Source organism: Physeter macrocephalus, chromosome 14 (assembly GCF_002837175.3).
Source record: "Physeter macrocephalus isolate SW-GA chromosome 14, ASM283717v5, whole genome shotgun sequence".
Lineage (NCBI taxonomy): Eukaryota > Metazoa > Chordata > Mammalia > Artiodactyla > Physeteridae > Physeter > Physeter macrocephalus.
In genome coordinates, this window is record NC_041227.1 from 115145563 (window position 1) to 115166977 (window position 21415).

Genomic DNA, 21415 nt, shown 5'->3' on the forward strand with positions numbered 1-21415 from the left:
GACCCTGTAAGCTCCCCCATCCATTAAACCATGGATGTCTCTGTTGCTGACTCTGGGCTCTTTCTTTGGTCTTGAATCTGGGCAAGCACAGGCCCTGTAGGCCTGTGGGGTGCAACCCAACAAAACCCAAGGAACAGAGAGGGGTGTCTGCAGCTCTGGCCACTGGAGACTGTGGGCCCTGGAGCAGGCTGCCCTTTTGACCTTGAGGAGGGCTCTTGGAATTACTTACTGTTCCTTGGGAGAGGGGAGCAAAGGCAAAACGATCACCATTAGGTACTAGACCCACTGCGTCCAAGTTTGTTGAGAGCAGCAAAACTGTGTATTCAAGACGGGGTCTAAACTGAGGGGAATGTAAGGCGGATCAGTGGAGGAGAGATGGGATCTGTTATTTTTTGAGGCTTTTCAGACTTTCTCAGCTGGACACGATGAGACATACATTTTGGCTACTCCATCTGAACCCCTGGTGGTGACAGTCAGTTTCTGAATAGAAAAATTTGAAGAGGAAACACTGAAGCTGGAAGGGAAGGTTCTCACCCAAGCCTGGGAGTGTATGATGAGATTTTATTGGCTTATATTTAGATGTTTCTTTTTCCATGTTTTTAGCTTTGTGGAAAACTGTGGGTATGATTTAGCTATCTCTACAGACCAAATGTAAAAATGTTTTATGAACATCAGAAAAATCGTCCCCCGAAGAATTTCTCTTTGGTGTTAGCAGTTCAAGTAAGGATTCTCCCTCCCCTCCCCATCTCCCTTCTCTCCAGCCCCACGGGAAAAATGAAGTAATCAATTGCCGTCCATTCAAGAAAATAAGCACCGAGGTGTGCCTTAGTGTTCTGTAAAGCCTTACGGAGAGTGTTTCCAAATCTTCACGTCGGAGGGTCACTGGAGTGGGGGATCCGGGTGAGAAGGAAGCAGTAAAAATGAGGATATTTTTAAGCTCTTGGGCTGTGTAAATAAATAGATGATAAGCTCACAGTTTCAGGACCCAAAAGTACATACTGTGCCGCATGGCATGCAGGATCTTAGCTCCTCAACCAGGGATCGAACCCGTGTCCACTGCTTTGGAAGCGCCAAGTCTTAACCACTTGACCGCCAAGAAAGTCCCTAGAGTATGTATCTGACGTCATTGTTCTACATATTCTTGAGACTCTCTACAGGCCTGGAAGGGCTCTGTTTAATCTACAATCAGCTTCCCTGTTACACTGTGGCCACGTGGTTCTGGCGTCACCCCACAGTACCCAGGGAACAACCCCGGATGGGAATCCAAAGTCCTGGGTTTGGGGACTGTCTCAGCTACTCACTAGCCGTGTGACCTTGGGCAAGTCACTTAATGATGCCTGGCACACAGTAGGTGCTTAATGAGTATTGATCAAATGAATAAATAAATAAGTAAACCACCTGTCTGAGCCTCAGTTTCCTCATCTGAGAAATGGGGGAATAATGCCGGCCCCACCCCCCCGACAGGCTGTGATCATGTCAGTAAAATTGTTGCCTAGAAATGCTTCTCAAACGTTCATGCATTTCACCTCAGTCACCTGGGGAGTTGCTCAAATGCAGATTCTGACTCAGTAGGTCTGGGGTGGGTGGGCCTGAGTTCTGCATTTCCAGCTGACCCCCAGGGGATTCCTGTGTGGACCACACTTTGACTAGGTAAGTCCAAGACTCTGATGCTCTACAAGTACTTGAGCTTGTTAACATCTCTTCAACCAATGGGATCAGGATAGACTCCAAGGATAGACTAACCAATTGTCCCAGTGGGCTCTCGACTAGTGGGTTTCCTGGGACACAGGGCTCTCAGTGTTAGAGCCAGGGAAGTCCCGGGCAAACAGTTAAGTTGATCACTTCACCAAGATAATGGAAGGAAAGGGATGCTTCCATCTGAGCTGCTTGTGAACTGAAAACAAAACAAAACAAAACAGCAACAGATGAGCGTATTTGCTAAGGAGAGGAAAACATCCCCTCCTAAGATCAGTTAGTCCTTCCACCCCCTGATTTCGCAGAGGCCCAGAGAAGTTGGGTGACTTGGCCGACAACACACAGCTCCTCAGGGGCAGGGCTGGGGCTGCAGCTCCGCCTCCTGACACACTGCGGAGCAGCTGGTGGGCTTTCTCACCAATCCACATGGCCTTCTCCAACACATTCCTCTTTATTTGGCAAACACAGCATGTTTATTTATAAATTGGCTTTTTTGGAGCCTGAAATTTGGCATAGCTGATCTTGGCTGTAAGAAGTTCAAATTTTTCCTCTTTTTGTTTTGGTTTGCTTAACCATGTTTTGTGAGCAAAATATGCAAAGTAATAAAAACGACGAGGCTACGAAAGTGGTTCAAATGCAAAGCCTCCAGAAATGTGGCAGTGTCAACTTAGCACATTTATTCTGTATCTCTAGATAGTAGATTAGGAACCCATGAGGTTTACTTCCGGGGACTTACAAACCACGAATAAATAGCTGGAGTCTCTTTCCAGGCTGTTTCTCTTGAGGTGGGATGGGAGTTTGGGAAGAGCACCCCTGGTGGGCAGATTGCTGGAGGCTGTTCCTCTGCTCCTTAGCTCAGGTCCTTAGAGAAGCTGGCAGTCATCAGGACTAAAGTCTGTGCGAGGATTTGTAGAATGTCACTCAAAATCCTTTGCATTTAATTTTGCACACGGCAGAAGTCGTAAATGAACGTTGCCTTTTATTAACACTGAAATCCGTGCAAGGAATTTTCACGCTAAATATGTGAATACATTGCATTTAGAACAGCTAGTGCGCCCTCAGATCCCAGGTCCTTCGAATTGTGCTGTAAGTTCAGGTGGCTTTTCCTTGTGGGTGGGGTAGGGTGGAGATGGTGAGAGAGAGAGGCTGATTTTATTTGTGACTCCACCTGGTGTAGGGAGTCTGGGTGTGGCCCCTGATCAGTGCTTCATGCAAATCTCTTATCTGTTCCTGTACCCAGAGAAGAGAGTCTTAGCTCTGCCCACAACGAAATAAGTGATCAGCTCTGGTGGTGAACACTCTTCTTTTCACATAGTGTGGTTGGCTGGCAGCTTTTGCCACTGTCTTAATATAACACAACAAGCTACAGGCTGAGCACAGCTACAAGCCTCATCCAATGTTTTTAGCAATAATCTATCTATCTATAAATATAGATAGATATCTAAATATATACATACAAGAATACATGACACAGGGGCTTCCCTGGTGGCGCAGTGGTTGAGAGTCTGACTGCCAATGCAGGGGACGCGGGTTCGTGCCCCGCTCTGGGAGGGACCCACGTGCCGCGGAGCGGCTGGGCCCGTGAGCCACGGCCGCTGAGCCTGCGCGTCCGGAGCCTGTGCTCTGCAACGGGAGAGGCCACAACAGTGAGAGGCCCGTGTACCGCCAAAAAAAAAAAAAAGAATACATGACACAGGCAAGCCCTGGCAAAACACACAAATTTTAAACATTGTTTCCATAGGCCCATCGAGAACCTCTAACAGTGACAAAAGGACATTTTCAACCTCAGGCTCCCGGGTGAGACCTCAAGACCTGAAGAGGCAGTTTCCAGAGTCAGGGGCCAGCTGGGGTGAGTGGCTGGTGATACCTAACTATGGCGGAAGGGAGACGGCCAGTTAGTCAAGCTTGAAAACCCTATCTGCTCTTCCTGGGGCATTTCTGGGTACTGGGGTTGGTGGCTGGGCTTATATGCACTCATGTTCTAGAATCAGAAACCCCAGGGATCTGACTGGACAAAGCCACAAATCTAGGGGCAGCTGATTAAAGGGGAACTAAGTTGTGCTCACAGCCTGATCCAGGGGTCTCCTCTCACACTTGGCCTCTGCATTCTTCTCCTCATTTTCTTGTTGGCTCTCTTAAGAGTTCTGGTGTAAAACAGAGCCTCCCTGAGAGCTTCTGATGACTGGGTACAACACAGACAGCTGTTTCAAGGGGTTGAAGCTTCCTGTCACAGTGATGAGCTTTCCTGGACCCATCCACCTCCTCCAGTGGGATCACTGTGAGGGTGCCCAAAGGCACCAGGTAGGGAAGGAAGGACCTGCTGACCACCTGCTCTCCTTGGTAACTGTATCTGCCTGTGGGGTGGAGGGGACCGGAAGTTTGCAAGCTCTCTGTGGTTGATCGTGCACAGCACAGCACAGAAGTACCACTTTGCTGGTTGACCATGACACCCCTGTCTCCTTCTGGTCACTCACTGTGCAGGTGAGTCACTCTCTATAGTTACCCAAAGGACCCACTCTAAACCTTGGAGTAAAACTCCTGGGTCTAAGGGATGCTCGATCTTGTGAGAGATCCTAAGGATATCTGGGAACCAGTGTTAACTCTGCGAGTTGCTGGCTGTTTCCTGGGAGCACTTTGTTTTGGCTTGAGGGACTCTTACTGTCCAGGGACCTCTCTTAGGGACACATCTTTAGTTCTTTTTTGCTGTTAACAAACCAGGCTACCTGCTGCCAAACAGCTCCACTGCCCTCACCACTGTCATCCCAGGCGCCAGCTAGGCTTGCTCTGACTGGCCCGAGCTATCTCACGCTTTCTCTCTATCTGCAGTGTTACCGGCAGAGACCTCAGGACATCACGGCCCGTTTCTTCACTCTTGTGCTCTTCCTCTCCAGGAATCAGAACAATCGGAAGAGCTCCCGTTGGGAAGAAGAGCGCTGGAGTTTGGGAGTGGGATCCATGGAGCTGTGCACTGCATTTGGACACAATGGGGACTGCCCCACTGGCCATTTTAGACACACAAAGGTCATAGATGCTCTGCTGGTCAGGCAAGGGCAAAAATCACCCTCCTGGCAACCAGCAGTGCTGGAAGCCCCGAGTATTTCAGGGCCTGGCTGCAATTTTCCCATTAAGAGAGCTCTGTTTCAGACCTTTCTGTCCTTCAGAAACTTGCAAAGAACCCTATTCTCTTTGCGGCATTATCTTTTTACTTTCTCAAATTCTGATACGATTTCTCAAAACCATAGCTACTGCTTGCCTGGTTTATGAAGAATACATATAGATAGCCGAGGTCCAGCATGTTTCCCACTCTGATTGTTACCATGCTCACCGAGGATAAACCATGAAACATCTGGAAAACTTTCAGCCCAGTGTTTGGACGTGCCTGGTTATTTGCAGACTCCCTACCCCCACCTCAGGAGGCCTTGTATTTAAACTAACTTCTTTCTTTGGCAGCATCCCGGTGACATGCGTAAAAGGATGTGACTAAGTGGACACTGTGATTTAATATTTATTTGCTGATGATGTTTCTTACTTTGAATGAGGGTGAACTAACTATAGGTTTTCACTTGAAATGCTCTCCAGAAGCAACCCCAACTCATCCCTGGGACAAAACTCCCTTAAAACCAGGTTAAGTTTGGGAGCCTAAACTCTCTGCCCCAAGAACTTCCAGCAGAGCTGGGGAGATGCTAGCAACTTTCCAGGTCAAGGTCTTACGTATAAAGTCCCTCTTTCCCACACCAGCTGCCTCTATCCCAATCCCTCTGGAGGCTTTGCTTTTCAACAGAATCCAACTGAAGTTCCCTGCTGGGTATGTTTCAAGAAGCCCTCTCTCCACCTTGCTTCTCTTTAATGGCTATAAAATTCCAGCTCAGAGGAGGAAAAATATTAATCAGGCAGGCCCTGCCTTTGGAGGTACTTACTGGCACTGACAGAAGACCAGGCCAGTGAATACAGTGGACACCAAACGTGCCATTGGAATGAAGAGCCCACAGGGTAGACGTGGCCACGCACAGCACGGCTCGCCAGGCCCGGGCTGGGCCGCAGTTGGATAAAGACCGCAACACGGGCAACACACATGTTTGTTGCAGAAGTGCTGGTTCTCAGCAGAAAGGTCAAGCTGGGGTAGTGAAGCCTAAAAATACAATCTTCCCACAAGTTCTTTCTTCTCTCATTTGGCTTTCTTCTGATGCCAGCATGCCAGTCAGTGGCTTGCCAAAAGGGCTGGGAGCAGCCATACCTGTGTTTTAACAGATGGAGAGAACTCCTTCTTCAGACTTCCAGAGCACAGAAGCTGGGGCAAAATATGCTGCATCCATAGCCTTGAGGACCAGCTCTTGAGTCTATGGACCGTGGAATACAGCGGCTCCAGTCTAGAGCTGGGTTCTCTTGTGTCACATGCAGGGGCGTTAGGTGACCGGAGCAGGGCATCTGGCCGTCTCCAGGTGGGAGGGGACCTCTGAGGCAGCTACAGAGTAGACCATTGAGAGACTCAGAAGGGGAGACCCCTGGCATCAAAACAGGCTGAAATTAGGTTACTGTTCCTTAAAAATTCAATGTGGTTGCTTTTCTGCCTCCTGCTTCAATAGTTGGGGTGTGATGGCCAAACTATAGCTCTGGCACCACAGACCATGGGCTCATCTCCCAGCCAGGGTGTGTTCAGAGGAGGCCAAGGAAAGTCACTTCTCTGCTTTGCTTTGACTCATGTTTGCTGAGGTCCCCGGATCTTCCTTCCTACCCTTCCAAGGGAGACCTGGCACTCAGCACTGCTCGGCCTCCACGAAGCCCTCCTTCTCGTGGCCTGAGGGCTCAACTTCTGTGTAGGTGGAGTGGTTAAGGTGGCTGCGGAACTTCATGGCCGGCCAGCGGCGAGGTCTCCGCTGCGGGGACACAGGCGCAGAGTCAGCGGGCGCAATCCCTCCCCTGGGACCCTCCCCCCCCTCCCCCTCCCCCCGGGGGACGGCTCTGAGCACTTCTCCAAGGTGCTGGGGGACGATGAAGTTTAGGGCCCTCTCCTCCAGAAGGCTCCCAGCTGTGATCCTTCGCCCCCCTGGGAAACCTGCTGGGAGCCCCAGGAGTTGGGAAGGAAGAGGTCATTTTATTCCTCGCCGTGTGGACTGCAGGACGCCAGGTGAAAAGCTCAGCAGCACACTGAGTGAAGTCCTGAGACTGTGGAAAGTGAGGGAGTGGGTAAGAGATGGAATGATCTGGGAGGCTCTGGAAACGCTAAGATAACCCTCCAGACAGTACAGGCCCTGCATCAGAGCTGGGGAGCTGAAGGAAATGCAGATTCCCAGGCCTGCATCAGACCTCTGGTCAGCATCCCTGTGGCTGGGCATCTGCAGGTTCCCCAGGTGAAACAAGGTTGGCTTTAGCCTCAGTAGGTATTAATCTTAACCTAAGAATGGTTAGAATTCATAAGAAACAGGGGGCATCTAAACAGAGAGGAGGGAACGACCTAGCCCTCTGGGTGATGAGGTCGGGGGCTTGTGACCCATGTGGAGGATTGCAGTCCCAGAGGCCCCATCACTGTAGGATTCAGAGAGCTGGTCAGATGCCGAGAGTGGGGGGCCGGGGCAGGGGCTGCTGAGCTCTGTGGCCCAGAGTGAAGGGGCCCAGGCCTTACTTCCCTTGCTGCACCTCAGGCTGGCTCTTCTGAATCCTGAGATGTTCCAAACTGCAGCAGCCTCAACAAAAGCTCCCAGACAGAGCAACTCTTATGATTACTATGGCCTGTCAAATCTAATCGAAAATCACACACAGCAGGCCAAGAGGCAGAGACCTCAGTTCCATTATGGCTTTGAATAAGCACCAGGCCTGGAATTTGGGTGTGAGAGACCATAAGTCATCAGGGATGGTTGCACAACACTCAAGGGGCATGTGAGGCATTTTTGGCCTCTTTCTTTCCTCTGGGGACTGTTCTGATTTCACAAATGGGAGCGCAAAAGCAGAGGCTGTTCAACAGGACGAGAGGTCCGGAGGAGTCCTGAGGGGTCAAGCCCTGGGGGGTTAGGGACTCAGAGGGTGCCCGCCAATGCAAGATGTGCCTGGATGGAGTTGATGAAGTCCCTCAGGTGGAAACAGGAGGCTGGCACGTGGCGGGTGAGGGATGAGATGGGGAGAGGCAGGTACTGAAAGGCTGGGGAAACACTGATGCAGATGCAGACGCCAGAGAGGCAGCCCAATCCTGCACTGACCTCGATGAAGAAGAGCGCAGCGTTGGAGGTGGGGTGGCCATTGATATAGATCCCGGCCAGGATGATGGCCGCCAAGAGGAGAATGGCCAGCACGATGCCCACGATGGTGCCCAGGTGCAAGGGGGGGCCCTTTGTCTTGGGGGACAGGTTGTTCTGAAGGCCTGTGGAGAGACCATTAGGTCAGGGGAGCAAGGAAGGTGGGGTCACGGGGTCCTGGGTTCTGACAAAGTCCCAGAGATGAAAGCCGACTGAACCTTCTACTTATCAAATACATGAAAAGGTGGAGTCGGTGGAACCATTATGAGTATGACATTAACTTTGTTCTTAGCACGGTTCAGGTGGTTTTCCAAAATCACTTAAAAGTTGCCCAAATGTCTACTAAGTATCATAAAATTTCTCTCCAGTACCCATCCCATATAAGTTCTTTTAAGGAATTCACAAAGGGCATGTGATGGTTAAGAGTTGGGATCTGGAGTCTGGCTGCCTGGATTCAAATCCAGGCTCTGCTACTTACGAGCTGTGTGACCTTGGGCAAATTATTTAACTTCTCTGTGTCTCGGTTATCGTTTCTGTAGCACAAGGATAATACTGTTAAGTACCTGGTAGGGTTATTGAGAGGGTGAAAATGAGATAATTCTTGTCAACTGCTGAGGATCATGGCTGGTATCTTGGACAGCTTTAATAAGTGTTAGCTATTAAGATAGCAAAATGACCACATTTTTACCTGTCACTGTCCACTACCAGATTGTGACCTCCTGTAGGGCAAGGACAGTGTCTTATTCCTCTCTGTGTTTTCAACTCTTAGAAAAAAATGGCAGACCCATCAGAGGAACTCAATAAAACAAATGAACTAGACACTCTGAGGGCTAATAAACCAGCAGACACTCTTTGTGAACATTCCAAGCATCTGAAATACATTCCCCAGGAGAAGACTGGGTATTTTCCATAGACTATCGAGCTGGAAGCTCATCCAGTTCAACCCCTTTCTCGTACGGCTGAAGGAATGGAAATACAGAGAGATGAAGTGATTTGTCCAAGGACACAGTTAGTGCCAGCCACCAAGAAACCTAGTTCCCTGATATTACCTGGGGTGGGCTTTTGCTCCTTCTCCCTACCCTAAAAGGATGTGGAGATAACGACACAGAGAAGACAGATGAGCATGTAAGCAACACAAATATTGAAGCCACTTTACATCGCTGGTGAGTGGAATGGGAGTCAACAGGCGGTAGAGATTTTTAATAAGATGTTGTGTGCATCCAAAATCATTATGTTCCCCATCTCCTTTTCTCTGTCAGCAGAAAAAAACCCAGGAGAGAAACTATCCTGGGGCACTCCTGTGCTTTGTTCATGCCTCTACCTGCCAAGAGCTGGGGGAGCTGCGATGACACGCCCCAAGCTGGCCTCTCTTGAGCTGGCCATCAGACCTCAGCCTTCAGTGACCCTATGATCTGAGGGGCAGAGCTTGGGCTGACGAGCACATGGTGCAGAGTAAGGGGAACGTGGCCCAGGGCCCCCTGCTTCTCCCCAGCCCAACAGACACACGTGTACACTCACACCCACAGCCCACAGAGCAGCAATGGCTCTGTCTCCGGTGGGAGACCCCATCAAGATGTGCTGCATTAATAGCCCCTCCTCTCCTGCTGGAGCCCAGGTAACAGTCTCCCAGCCCCTGGGGCTGGAAGGCTCTTCCATCTCCCCTTTGTGGTAGTTGCAGCAAGGGCTTGAGCTGGCTCTGGGCAAAGGGCAGGGGAGGTGGGGTCACCCCATGTCCCCAGAGAGGAGGTTATCCCCCAGGCAGTCCTGGGGAAAGGGGACCCCACCTTCTAGTGCCCTGTAAAAATTGTTGTGGGCAACGTTTATGTACTCTCTGCCAAGCCAGGTTGGGAATCAAATGCCACTTGAGTGAGAGAAGCTGCTCTCCACCCCTCATTGGCTGGGAGGCCCCTGGGGACAGCAGCCAGGGCCACAGGCCCACACAGCCATGCCTGCCCTAGCTTAGCCCTCACTTCCTCCTCTCACTCCTATCAGGGAAGCGGATACTCAAGGGCAGAGGCCGGGAGAAGAACCACAGGAGGTTCCTGGCTGAGATGAGAAATGTCTAGATGTAGGTTTGATCCTTCAGTCTAGGGGGGTCTGTTCCCAGAAGCCCCCTGCCTTCCCACCCAGCAGGAAGTCTGGGAAGTGCAGGCTGCTGTTGTTTCCCCCTCCCCCACTCAGAGTAAAAGCAATGAGGCCAGGTGACGGCTGCACCCTCTTCCAGGGTGGGTCCAAGAGGCAGTGGTGTGATGAAGAGGGGCAGGGAGTTCTGTACTCACCCTCTCCTTCTGCATAGGGATTCAACTTGGTGTCATCTTCAAAGGGAAAGGAGAGAAGGCACAAGATTAGTGGAATCATGATGGCCTCTGTCACTAGGTCTGGATGAGACTTTAGGGAGGTTCAAGTCCAACCCTTCATTTTGAAGGCTGGGAAACTGAAGCACAGAGAGGGGAGGTGACTTGCTCAAAGTCACACAGCAGTGTAAAGGTAGAAGGCCACAGACAAGCCAACTTTTCGTAGTGTTCATTCATTCAACAAATATTTACTGAGTGTCCACTAGGAGTTGACTCCGACTGGGGGCCTCGCCCAGACAAAGGGAGTCAAGAAGGAGGGATGAGCTATGGGGCTGGGAGAAAGGGTCCCAGACAGAGGAGAGAGCGGGGGCAAAGGCTGGAGTCAGCAAGAACTTGGCCATTTGAGACAAAAAAAGCAGTTCAGTGCAGCTGGCGGGTAGCGAGGATGTGAATGAAGGGTGGTGAGAGTGAAGCGGGGGGTGGGGGGATCAGCTGTCTGGAAAGCCAAGTTGAGGGCCTAAGGGGCAGTCTCCTAAGGGGCAGCAGGAAGCTGAGGAAGGATTTGAGGAGAGGTGTGTGTGTCACAAGATCGAATCTGCTTGGAGACTTCCCAGGGTACAACACACTCCCTCTACACCTCAAGGAGTGTATCTTGCAGCCTCCTAAATAAGTTCCAATGGTTGACCCTTCCTGTGGTTCTTCCCCACAGATTCCTATGGGGAAAGGACAGCAAGAATTCCATGTCAGGAGAATGTTCTAGATGACTGGAGATTACTGCTTCAAGCATCAAAACGTTAAACCAGCGGAACCTTCCACAATGTAGGGCCTGCAACATGCACTTCTTTCCTCCTTCCCCTCTAGCACCTCCACCATCCTCCTCATTTTAAAGGCTTTCACTGGCTCCCCTTTGTTCACAGATGTTCAAGGCCCTTCTCAGTGTGTCCCAATCTTCTTTTCTCCTACCACTGGCCACAACCCAACAGCATGTCAGTGTCTGTGACAAGCTACCCGAGGCTCTCCAGACCTTGGAGCCCTCTCAGATCTCTGAGCTGCTGCATGTACTGTTCCTCCTGCAGAGGATGCCCTTCCTCCCCTTCTTTTTCAAAAGTCCCGCCCCTGAAATGCCCCCTGCAGGGCTGGGGCTAGGGTGATACACGTGACACAGGGTCTGATCCTGTCTTTTTAGAATTTTTTGAAATTTTGTTTATTATGGAATTTTTGGCATTAATTTTGATTTTTACAAATGTTGCAAGAAAAGATTATTATCTTAATTATTGCTTTTTTTTTTTTTTTTGGTGCCTCCTTAAACTTGATACCTGCACTGAGTGCCTCACTTGCCTCACCCTGGTCCTGGTCCAGGCCCGTCACTTCCCGGAGGACAGATGGGTGTGTCCTCCCCTGTGTCCCATTGCATTTGGTATCTGTTTCTGTGGCATCTTGGGTCCCATTGATTCCATAGACTGTGAGCCTCTCAATACCCAGCTATTTACACTCCCAGTGCCTGGACGTGGCCTCCTGCTCTGCTATACATTTCCAATAAATCTTCAAATATCAAAAAAATCACATTAGATAATGAAAGAATAAACCATAAGAAAATTTTTAAATGGTCCCTCATAGAGGAAAGAGGGAATAGGGCGGAGGGGAGAAAACTAGACTTCTTTGAATATAGCTATTTTTGTAGATTTGACTTTGGAACCATGTTAATTATCATTTAACCGTTACATAATTTATAAAAAAGTTAAATTTAAAAAGCACCCCTCGGGACTTCCCTGGTGGCTCAGTGGTTAAGAATCCGCCTGCCAATTCAGGGAACACAGGTTCGAGACCTGGTCTGGGAAGATCCCACATGCCGCAGAGCAACTAACCCTGTGAGCCACAACTACTGAGCCTGCGCTCTAGAGCCCACGAGCCCGCGTGCCACAACTACTGAAGATGGCACGCCTAGGGCCCATGCTCTGCAACAAGAGAAGCCACCACAATGAGAAGCCCATGCACCGCAACGAAGAGTAGCCCCTGCTCACTGCAACTAGACAAAGCCTGCACACAGCAGCGAAGACCCAACGCAGCCAAAAATAGAGAAATAAATTTAAAAAAAATAATAATAATAAAATAAAATAATAAAAAGCACCCCTAAAAATTCAAAGTAAAACAAAACAAATAGAGAGTTGTAGGCATATAAAAGAAAGATACGTTTTCTTCAGGAATTTCAATACACGAGGTATTTATGTATGCCTCTGAGTCTATTTTGTTACTACAAGTTGAAATGATGAATTGGTTACTCAACACTAACCAAAGTAACCCTAAACATCACTGGACAAATTAACTTGATTGGAATCAACTTGTTTTGAATCTAGACCATTGGAAGTCCATTGTAGCCCAGTCCACATCTACCCTTGGCAGACAAAAGGACACCTACAGCCAGTCCCTCCCACAAGGTGACTGAAGGTGACCATGCTGTGCCCACAGCAGCTTTTCTCCCACTCACCGAGGGCTGGTTACCACCTGCCACTTTGTTGGGGGTCCACAAAATGCAAACTGATTCCCTCGTTAATGGATTGTGGCCCAGGCCCATGAAAACTCACAGAGAGAAGAAATGTATGTGATGTCTAGTGAATGAGTGGTCATTTTCTGTAGTTAGTGGTCACTTCTGGCTGCTACCAACATGTTCTGTTCAGCTGCTCATCAGATGAGCCCTTACGGTGCACACAGTTATTCCGGGTCAGTGCCTGTCTGTTCTTATAATAAAATGCATGGGCTTTGTGGCAGCTGCTTGCCACTCTGAGGTCATTCTGGTTCACTTAAGTGGGCAGCATTTAAGCAAGTGAACAACTCTAAAAATCCAGCCCCCATACCTCCTGCTCCCCTGGTCCTCTCCGTTCCTCTGGCTGGCTGGTGACAGAAGGGCTCCACACACCCTCCAGCAGCTGCTCTCACTAACTTCTCTGCTCTCCAGCTCTGCTCTGACCAGGTGGGTCCCCCTGGCTGAAGTGCTGTATCCCCTTCATTCACAATGTCTTCCTGGACCCCAAGATATACTCTGCCTCCAGTAAGTCTCCCTGTGTGGGCTATAATTGCACAGGCAGGGGGTGACCCAAACCTGTCCCTCCAGACACCTTGAGAGTTTGGGGTGGGGAGAAGTCTTTATCAATTTTTCTTTTCTTTCTTTCTTTTTTTTTTTTTTGGCTGCACCACGTGGCTTGCAGGATCTTAGTTCCCTGATAGGGATGGAACCTGTGCCCCCTGCAGTGGAAGCGTGGAGTCCTAACCACTGGACCACCAGGGAAGTCCCCCCAATTTTTTTCTTATAGAGGTAACCTAACAATCTCTACCACCCCCTGCAGGACTGGAAGGACAGATGTTTTTCTTTTGGGGACTATTACACAGCAAACAGAAATGACACATTCCTGGGCTGAGAGAAGACACACACATGATAAAACTGATAAACAGAACACGCTGCCTCTATGTAGGGACAGCTCATCACGGCAATAACCCAGGAGAAATGGAGAATACTTCCAAGTCAGGATTTGAATCCAGCCCCCAGGTGCCATGCGCTGGGCTCTCCATGCCCACACAGCCACCCTTCTGGACTCAGGCACTGTGCCTCATGCAGACGTAAACCTCTGAGGGAAAGGCTGAGTTCTGACCTGGAGGACGGGGTGTGCAGCCCCCAGCCCAGCTCTGGGCTCAGACCGTGCCCTCAGTAGCACATAGGGTTAACTCAGGAGTGACTGGCCAGGGGTTCTTCTTTTTAAGTAGAGTTTCCTTTAACTGGAAGGTCACCCCTGTACTCAGTTATTAACTCCCTGAGGGCAAGATCTCCTCCTGCTCCTTTTTCATTTGATTTATTGAATCCCCCGCAGCACTAGCACAGTCTCTGCTCTCAATACCTGAGCTTTAACCAGTTACTTGTTATTCCTGGGCAAGTTCAGAGTGTTGGGACCTGTCTGAATCTGCCCACTTGTTCACCCTTCCCTATTTTTCCACCCATTGAATCCATGAAGACCCTTTTCTATTTTTTTTCAGCACTGAGAAAGGCAGTGGGGTCGAGGGGCAAGATTGCTGCTTTTGGAGCTAGATGAGACCTGACTCCACCTCTTCCTGGCTGTGTGACCTTGGGCAAGCCATCAACCTCTCTGAGCCATAGTGTCTCCTCTGTAAAATGGGGATCAAACAGCATCAACGTACAGGATTGTTAGGAAGACTAAGTGAATATTAATGGGTGCACAATGTTACCACCCTACGTGGCACATGGTCAGTCCCCTTAAATATTTGCTCTATCAACTGTTTACTTCCCTCCAGCCAGATCCATGGGTTCCTGCTCTCCATTTAAAAAGTCAGGGGGGCACCACGAAAAGAACATTCCACCACTGAGCAAACTACTTTGCTCCTTATGAGCCCATTTCCTTGTCTATAAAATGGGATTGTGGATGAATAATGTTTAAAAATATTAACTTTTTTCTCCTTTCCTGCTTTCCATTTGCCCCTTTCAAACAGGTAATCTCGCTCAGGGGAAGTGCTAAGAGCCCATAAGTGTTTCAGTCTTAGACTTAGGGCAAGGGGCTAAAACCTAGATGCCACGTATTGAGAAAGGATGAGGGAGGAATTTCTCAGAGATAGCCAAAGAATCCGAGGACCCTGCACGGGGTTCCCCACAGGGTGGCTGGACCTCTAGCAGCTTCAATAAGGCCTCAGGCCTGGGTGAAACGGAGCAGGACCCTACGGTCCTTGCCCCCCATGTCCTCAGCCTACCTTTTGTCTGTGGAAAAACTTTAGCCAAAGAGTAAGTTTAATCAGAGATGGGAGAAGATGCAGAAACAAGGGAAAATAGTCCAATAAGACTGAATAATAATAGTCTAGGCATTAAGCATAGTCAAGGACCTTTAGTTCCTCTTCAAGGGCTATAGATAATATTCTGAGCCATATCATTTGAGCTGTCTTATAGATACTGAAACCCCCATCAGGTGGAAGAAGTTAACTACATGATGACCAGACTGTAGCCATGACATAAGCTGCCACAATTCTGAGAACTGGCCTCAAAGAAATGGGAAGAAACGGACCGTGGAACTAAAGCCTGTGTTAGGTAGCTAGTCAGACGTGAGGGGGTCCCTCCCCACCTGGACACTGGTGACCAGAACATGCCCAGAGATCCTTCCTTTTTTGTGGTTAAGGACCGCTAAGTTTCCAGCCTTATCAGGACCAAGCAAGATATTGAAAACCCAACAGGGTTTTCCAAACCATCAGCACCAGTTGGCGTAGGTGCACCCAGACCTAAGAGGTGACTCATACTAACCTGGGGTTCATTATGCGGTATTTATAATAAATTAGCATTGTGGTTCCCCACCCCCATTTCCGATTGGGTGCTTCTGGGTGAGTGCCTGCATACAAGGAGAAAAGTTATATAACCTAAAGCTGTCAATCAACTTGTCAATCCAATGATGCAGGACACAGGGAGGGACTTTCCACGATTTTGAAAAACCCAACCCTACCCTCGCTGCGGGGCTGCTTCTGGTGCCTAGACAGCTCACTGTCCTCCCTTCTTGAGGGTGTACTTTTGCTTTGCTTAAGAAAACTCCTGCTGCTTAAAACGACTCTAGGTCTCTCAGTTGAATTCTTTCCCTCGAGAGGACAAGAACCCAGGAGTCACTGTCCCACCGGTAACATGGGGATGGCAGAGAAGGCCCCAGGGACAACCAGGCCTGAGGAAGCAGAGATGGTCAGAGCTGCCCCACCCCACCCTCTGCCCACTGGATGTCACAGGACTGCGCAGCCAAGCCCCAGGACAGCAGGGGTGGAACTCCCCACCAGGCCAGCTCCGCGAGGGGTGGGAGCCAGAAGGGAAGTCAGAAAAATTAGGCAATCTTTCCCTGACGTCTGAGTGTGTAGACTGAGTTCATACTTGCTACAGGGATGCTAAGACCTCACGGGTTCTCTAAGGATCGCTATTAAGATGAACCACGATATTATATAAAATACCTGGCAGTGTGCTGGGACAGTCATTTTCCCCCTCGCCACAGTGAATTCCGTCCCACAGCCCTGATATGGGCGTGGAGTCTACTCGCTCTAAACCTGGCTTCTGCCTCTCACCAGCAAGTGCCCCCACTCTCGGAGCCTCAGGTGTGAAAGGATGGAGCAACCCTATTCCCCGAGATAATCCCCATCAGGGACAGTGATGCTCCAGGGCGGTGGCTCCTCCCCACCCTTACCTTCCGTGGTGAGGCTGTCCACGAAGAGGGAAGAGGAGGTGGTGGTGAGGTCTCCGTCAAAGGGGCTGAAGGAGCTGTCGGGGGAGGACGAGAAGGAGTCCTCGTCCTGGAAGTCCTCACACGTCCTGCCCTCTGCCTGCAAGAGAGACCTGGTGCTGCCCTGGACAGAGGCCTTGCCGGCGGCCATGCTGTACACAGGAGGATGGTGGGGCGCTTGCATCCCTCAGCGGCCAGAAGATTGAAGATTCCGGTGCGTGGCCCAAGCATGGTAATCTAACCAAAGCTGGGCTCTGAATACATTTAAGCTTTCCACTTTATCCTGAAAGCGTCTTATCTTACAAGGCAATTTATCTGTCAGCTGCTTCGAATCCTTCCTGAAAGAAGGAGCTGAGATGCCAATCTTAAATAAAGCGAATCTGTACGTTCACCAACAGCCAGCGTCAGAAGTAGGCTTCTGGATGGACAAAGTTTTTTCTTTTTTAAGGCCAGAAACAGCTCACCCAGCCTTACTGATAAAACAGATGGTGGTGAGCACATAGCAGTAATTCTGGGGGTTCGCATTTAAATGCTGGGCCTGGCACCTTCACCATCTCACCAGCTGTGAGCTGCAGGCCAAATCACTAAACCTCTCTGAGCCTCAGTTTCCCGCTCCGGTCAGTGGGGGCACTGGCCCCCAGCTCCCGGGGACCGTGTTAGGATTAAATCACAGCAAGTGCTGGGCGCATGCGCTGTGCTTGCGCCGCAATGGAGGGAGGAAGGGAGGGGGAAAGGATGCATGGATGAAAGGGTCTGTGTCAGTATAAGGTGTGAGAATTGGATGCTCCCCACCCAGAGTCAAAGTGTTGAGCATTCTGGAAAATTCCAGCAGTGAGAAGGAACCTGCATGGGATTCTAAATGGGAGGTGCCAGGAACAACCCTCCTCGTTCCCAGAACCACTGCCTTCCTCAAATGCCGGAGGGCTGGAGCCGGGTAGTCGCTTTTTGAACATCACCAGGTGCACAGCCTCCCGGAGGATCCCGCTGTGGCCAAGGCCACGCCCAAAGTACCCTCTGTAAGGACCAAAAGAGCCCCTGGAGAGCTGCCGCTCCAGGCCAAGTCACCAGAAGTGCTTGTCTCAGGGACCCATCGAGCCCTCGGAAACCTCCCACGTGGGTCTAATTGGCTCAGAGCCGACAGGGAGACAAGCCCCAGGTGGAGGGGAGAATTTCACCAAGAGCCAGAGATGCCTTGAGAAGAGCTACCCGAGCTAGTAGCCCTGCTCCTCCCCACCCCTGGCTCACTTAAGCCTCTCACCTCCTGGGCACAGCCATAGGACAGCCACTCTTGGCGGTAGCGGTCAAAGCCGCTGGAGCATCTGCAGGGGAAACCAAAAGGCCAGAGGTGTGATGGGATTGACAGAGAAGCCCTCCCCTTCACCTCCCCCTATGCAGTAACAGCTCTCCGATGATAGCAAGGAGGGGGCGAACCTCCCCAAGACCACTGGGCAGGTGCCGTGGGAGCGAGAGTCAGACCCTCCTGTCCCCTCTACTCCTTTCCCCAAAGGAGGGGAAGCTATCTGTGGCATCTTCTCCCTCCTCCTGACCAAGCTCCCCAGGACCAAGGCCACATCTGCCCAGATGTGGTGTGTGTAGGGAGCTGACAGATTGCATGACCTCTAATGACCTTTAAGGCCCTCCTGGCTCTGGGCGGCCATGAAATTGCTGAGAATCCAGGGAATTCACACACACGTTCTCATCTGGGGAAAGTCTTACTCATTCACCAAGCCCCCTTTCTTTGCGGAGGAGCCTAAACTTGTCAAGGAGGGGCGGGGCTGAGGGTGGACATCAGCCAATCTGGCCAACACCCCCTGTGTGATCACTGAAGAGCAGAAGTCAGGCTCCTGCCAGAGACTGGGAGAGATTAAACACTAGTTGACAAGGGTTCCCGGAGGACAATGAGAGCTCAGCTGGGCTGGAAGAGGTCAAGTGCTTCCCTAGGGAAGGGATGTGGTGCGAGGATGAACCAGAGAATGTCCTCCATGGCATCATGCTCAAAGTTCCGTTCTTCACTCTCTGGTGCCAGGAGAATCCACCAAGCCCTACTTAAGCTCAGGAACCTCCGCATGGGAAGATAATATCCCAAGCCACCAGTGCTGAGAAAGGATTCGTGGTTGGTTAACTCTGCACCAGCAACTGCCTGCCCATCTATCCGAGACCTGGTGAGGCTGAGGCTTCCAGGCGCTGTCAGTCTTTCCTTCTGAGGATGGCTCTGAGCTGCTCCTCCTGCAGCAGGGGCAGCCAAGCTGAGCCATCCACACCCCCTCTGTCAGGTCCTCCGTGCCCCCTCCTTTGAGGGATGGAAGATTAGGGGCATTGTTGGGGGCTGGGGACTAAAGTTTCTTTTAGGCCAAACTAACTGGTTCTTTCAAGGACTGAGCCTTTGATAAATGTCTAAGAGCACCCCTTTCCAAGCTCGGGGCCAACCAACCCAGATGCAAAGGAGAAGGGCATGAGAAATGGCCATTGTTTGAGTGCCTCCTGAATGCCAGGTGCTGCCCCAGTCACATGCTGCTCCGGCACTATCTCATGAGACCCTCAGGACAACACTGTTAGATAAGGGTTATGTATGACCCTCATTTCCAGAGCCAAATCCTGGAGTCAAAGTCACCCATAGACTTCAGAGTGGGTCACTGGGGGGCAATAGGGATGAAAGGAAAATACCTGCATGATAAGTGAAATAATCTAAATCAAATCTGGCCCCAGCACGGGGAGGGGAAGCTCTGGGAGGCTGCAGAGGGCAGAGTAGGCGGAGGGGAAGCCGAGAACCCATGTGGTGGTTTCAAGCAGCTGTTGGTGGGAGAGACCATGGTGGCCGGCCCCCTGCACCAGCTCTGACCTCTGGCTTTTCAGGAACCTGGAGTCAGCTCTCAGTTGAAGCTGAGGCTCCAGAGATCTGTCAAGAAGGGGACCGTGCTCGGTAAGCCCAGGCCCACGGACATCCGGGGACAGGATCCCTGATGGAGCTCCTTTGTCCCGTAGTTGACATAATCCAGCAAAGGCAGTGTCCACACCGAAGGCCCTGCCCTCCCCCTGACCAACCCTTATTAAACTGTCATAGTTTTCTGGGTTTGGGCGTGTGCATTAAGTGGGAGTGTATCAAGCCAGGGTTTTGCTTTCATCTGACCCATTTTGCAGTTCTCATGGCTCAGCTGTTGATGGACACTGAGTCATGCGGTGGCAGCCAGCCCCAGCATTCCAAGGCTCCTCTGCAGTCGTCTGGATTATCTCCCTACGCTCAGAGAGTGACCCTCAAACTTGAAAGTGCACAAGATGGACCACACCGCAAAGCTCCACGCCAGGAAGAACCAACCTGGGGTGTGCCCTGTGTACCCTCTCTGAGGCTCTGTGCCTTTCATGTGAAGGGCCCTGAACACTTTGCAGAAATACTATCTGGTATTTGAGGAGTTAAAATAACAGGCATTTTCCTCACCCACATCTCCCCGAATCACATAACCCCAGCCCATTTTACAGGGAAAACAAACTGAGGCCCCAAGAGGGTGAATAAGAGCACAGCTGTAGGGAAAAACACCTGGGAGGCCTGATGAGGACCCCTCTCTCCTCCCGGTCCACAGCTGTGTCTTGTGTGCTAGGCAGGCTGCCTATAAAGGCAATGGCTACTATTTCTGCACCAGGATACTGGAAAGGAGCAAAGGAAACACTGACAGATGCAGGACAGCTGCAGAGAACTCAGAGCCTCTATAATTTGCAATTTTACAAGATTGCCTTAAAGGCTCTAGTAGTTCATAGGTTTTCCCACTCTCATGGGAGCCCTAGTCCCCAAAGAAATTCTTTTTCTTCCCCCCTGCCACTTATTTATCTTGGACAGGAGAACAGGGCTCAGATTCTGAGTCTAATCCGTGAGGGAATGATTTCAGAACAAGGAGAGGAAGATGACTTGGATGTAAGAACTTTATGACTGAACCTGAATCTCATCCAGAATTTTCCCTGCTTCCAAAACCAAGCAAACACAGCTTTGTCACTTGCTCCAGCTTTCCACAGACGCCTGCAATTTCCACACCCGTGGTTTTCAGGAAACCCTTCTGCAGCCTGAGAAAGAACTTGAGGTGCTGATTTGGGGTCATGGGGTTCTCCTCCAATGGCAATGGGTCTTAGGCTCATCCTGTCTCTGAGCCGGCGGATCTCACGCTTGTTTGCAGACGAGGTACTGTGTTAAAATGCAGGCTCTTGGGCTTCTCTCCCAGAGACCTGATGCATTGGGCCGGGGTGGGCCCCGGGAATCTGCATGTTTAGCGCAAGCCCTAGGTGATTCTGGGATGGTCACAGCTGTGGACCAATCTTTGAGAAGGCCTGCCAAAGGATGAACCAACCCTCCCAGGTATGAGGAGGGAGCTGCAGTAGCTGGAATCTCTGAATGGTCTTCCAGAAGTCTAGGGTCACCACAGGGTGGCACATAGTCACCTTGATGGGTCACAAGCCTCAGGGAGACACTCACTTGCATGATATTCTTGTCCTAAGTGTCACAGTAGCGCTGGTCAGAGATACCCTCATGTTGGTAATGAGGCCCGAGGCAGGGAGTGGGGCGGTGCCACCATCTGCCCTCCTGCACAGTCTGCCTGTGGGAATAAGAGGGTGAGCCTGGTACAAACCTCTGGAGGACATGGCACCAGCTGCAGTTGAAGATCAGGTCTGAGGACATGCAGGTGTCACAGCTCCGATGCTGCAGGCAGGCTGCAAGAGAGAAGGCAGCGGCCCCTCAGTACCAGCCCCTCCACAGGCCTCCAAAAGGTGCAACTTTCCTGAATGCTGGGTCCTTACAGAACTCTGGAGGCTCTGACCAGCAGGGACCCTAGAAGTTTTTAATGCCACCCTCACTTGAGTCCAGCCTTGATTCTCTAATTCTCCCTCTCTACCCTCCCTCACTCCCACCCTTCTTTCCTCCCTCCCTCCCTCCTTTCCTTCCTTCCCTCCTTCCTTCCTTCCTTCCTTCCCTCCATCC

At 50.7% G+C, this 21415-nt stretch overlaps 1 protein-coding gene across 1 annotated transcript in view; it reads right to left on the bottom strand.

Moving 5' to 3' along the window:
- Positions 1-6390: 6390 nt before the first annotated feature.
- The window catches only part of PLXDC1 (plexin domain containing 1), a 64971-nt gene continuing 49946 nt past the window's right edge, over positions 6391-21415 (bottom strand). The window contains exons 9-14 of the mRNA XM_024130278.3: positions 21066-21147; positions 17714-17774; positions 16420-16555; positions 10202-10237; positions 7887-8047; positions 6391-6569 (exon numbers count right to left, since the gene is read on the bottom strand). Of these exons, the coding sequence (XP_023986046.1) occupies positions 6450-6569; positions 7887-8047; positions 10202-10237; positions 16420-16555; positions 17714-17774; positions 21066-21147 (596 nt within the window). The 3' untranslated portion in view covers positions 6391-6449. The remainder of the gene's footprint in view (positions 6570-7886; positions 8048-10201; positions 10238-16419; positions 16556-17713; positions 17775-21065; positions 21148-21415) is intronic.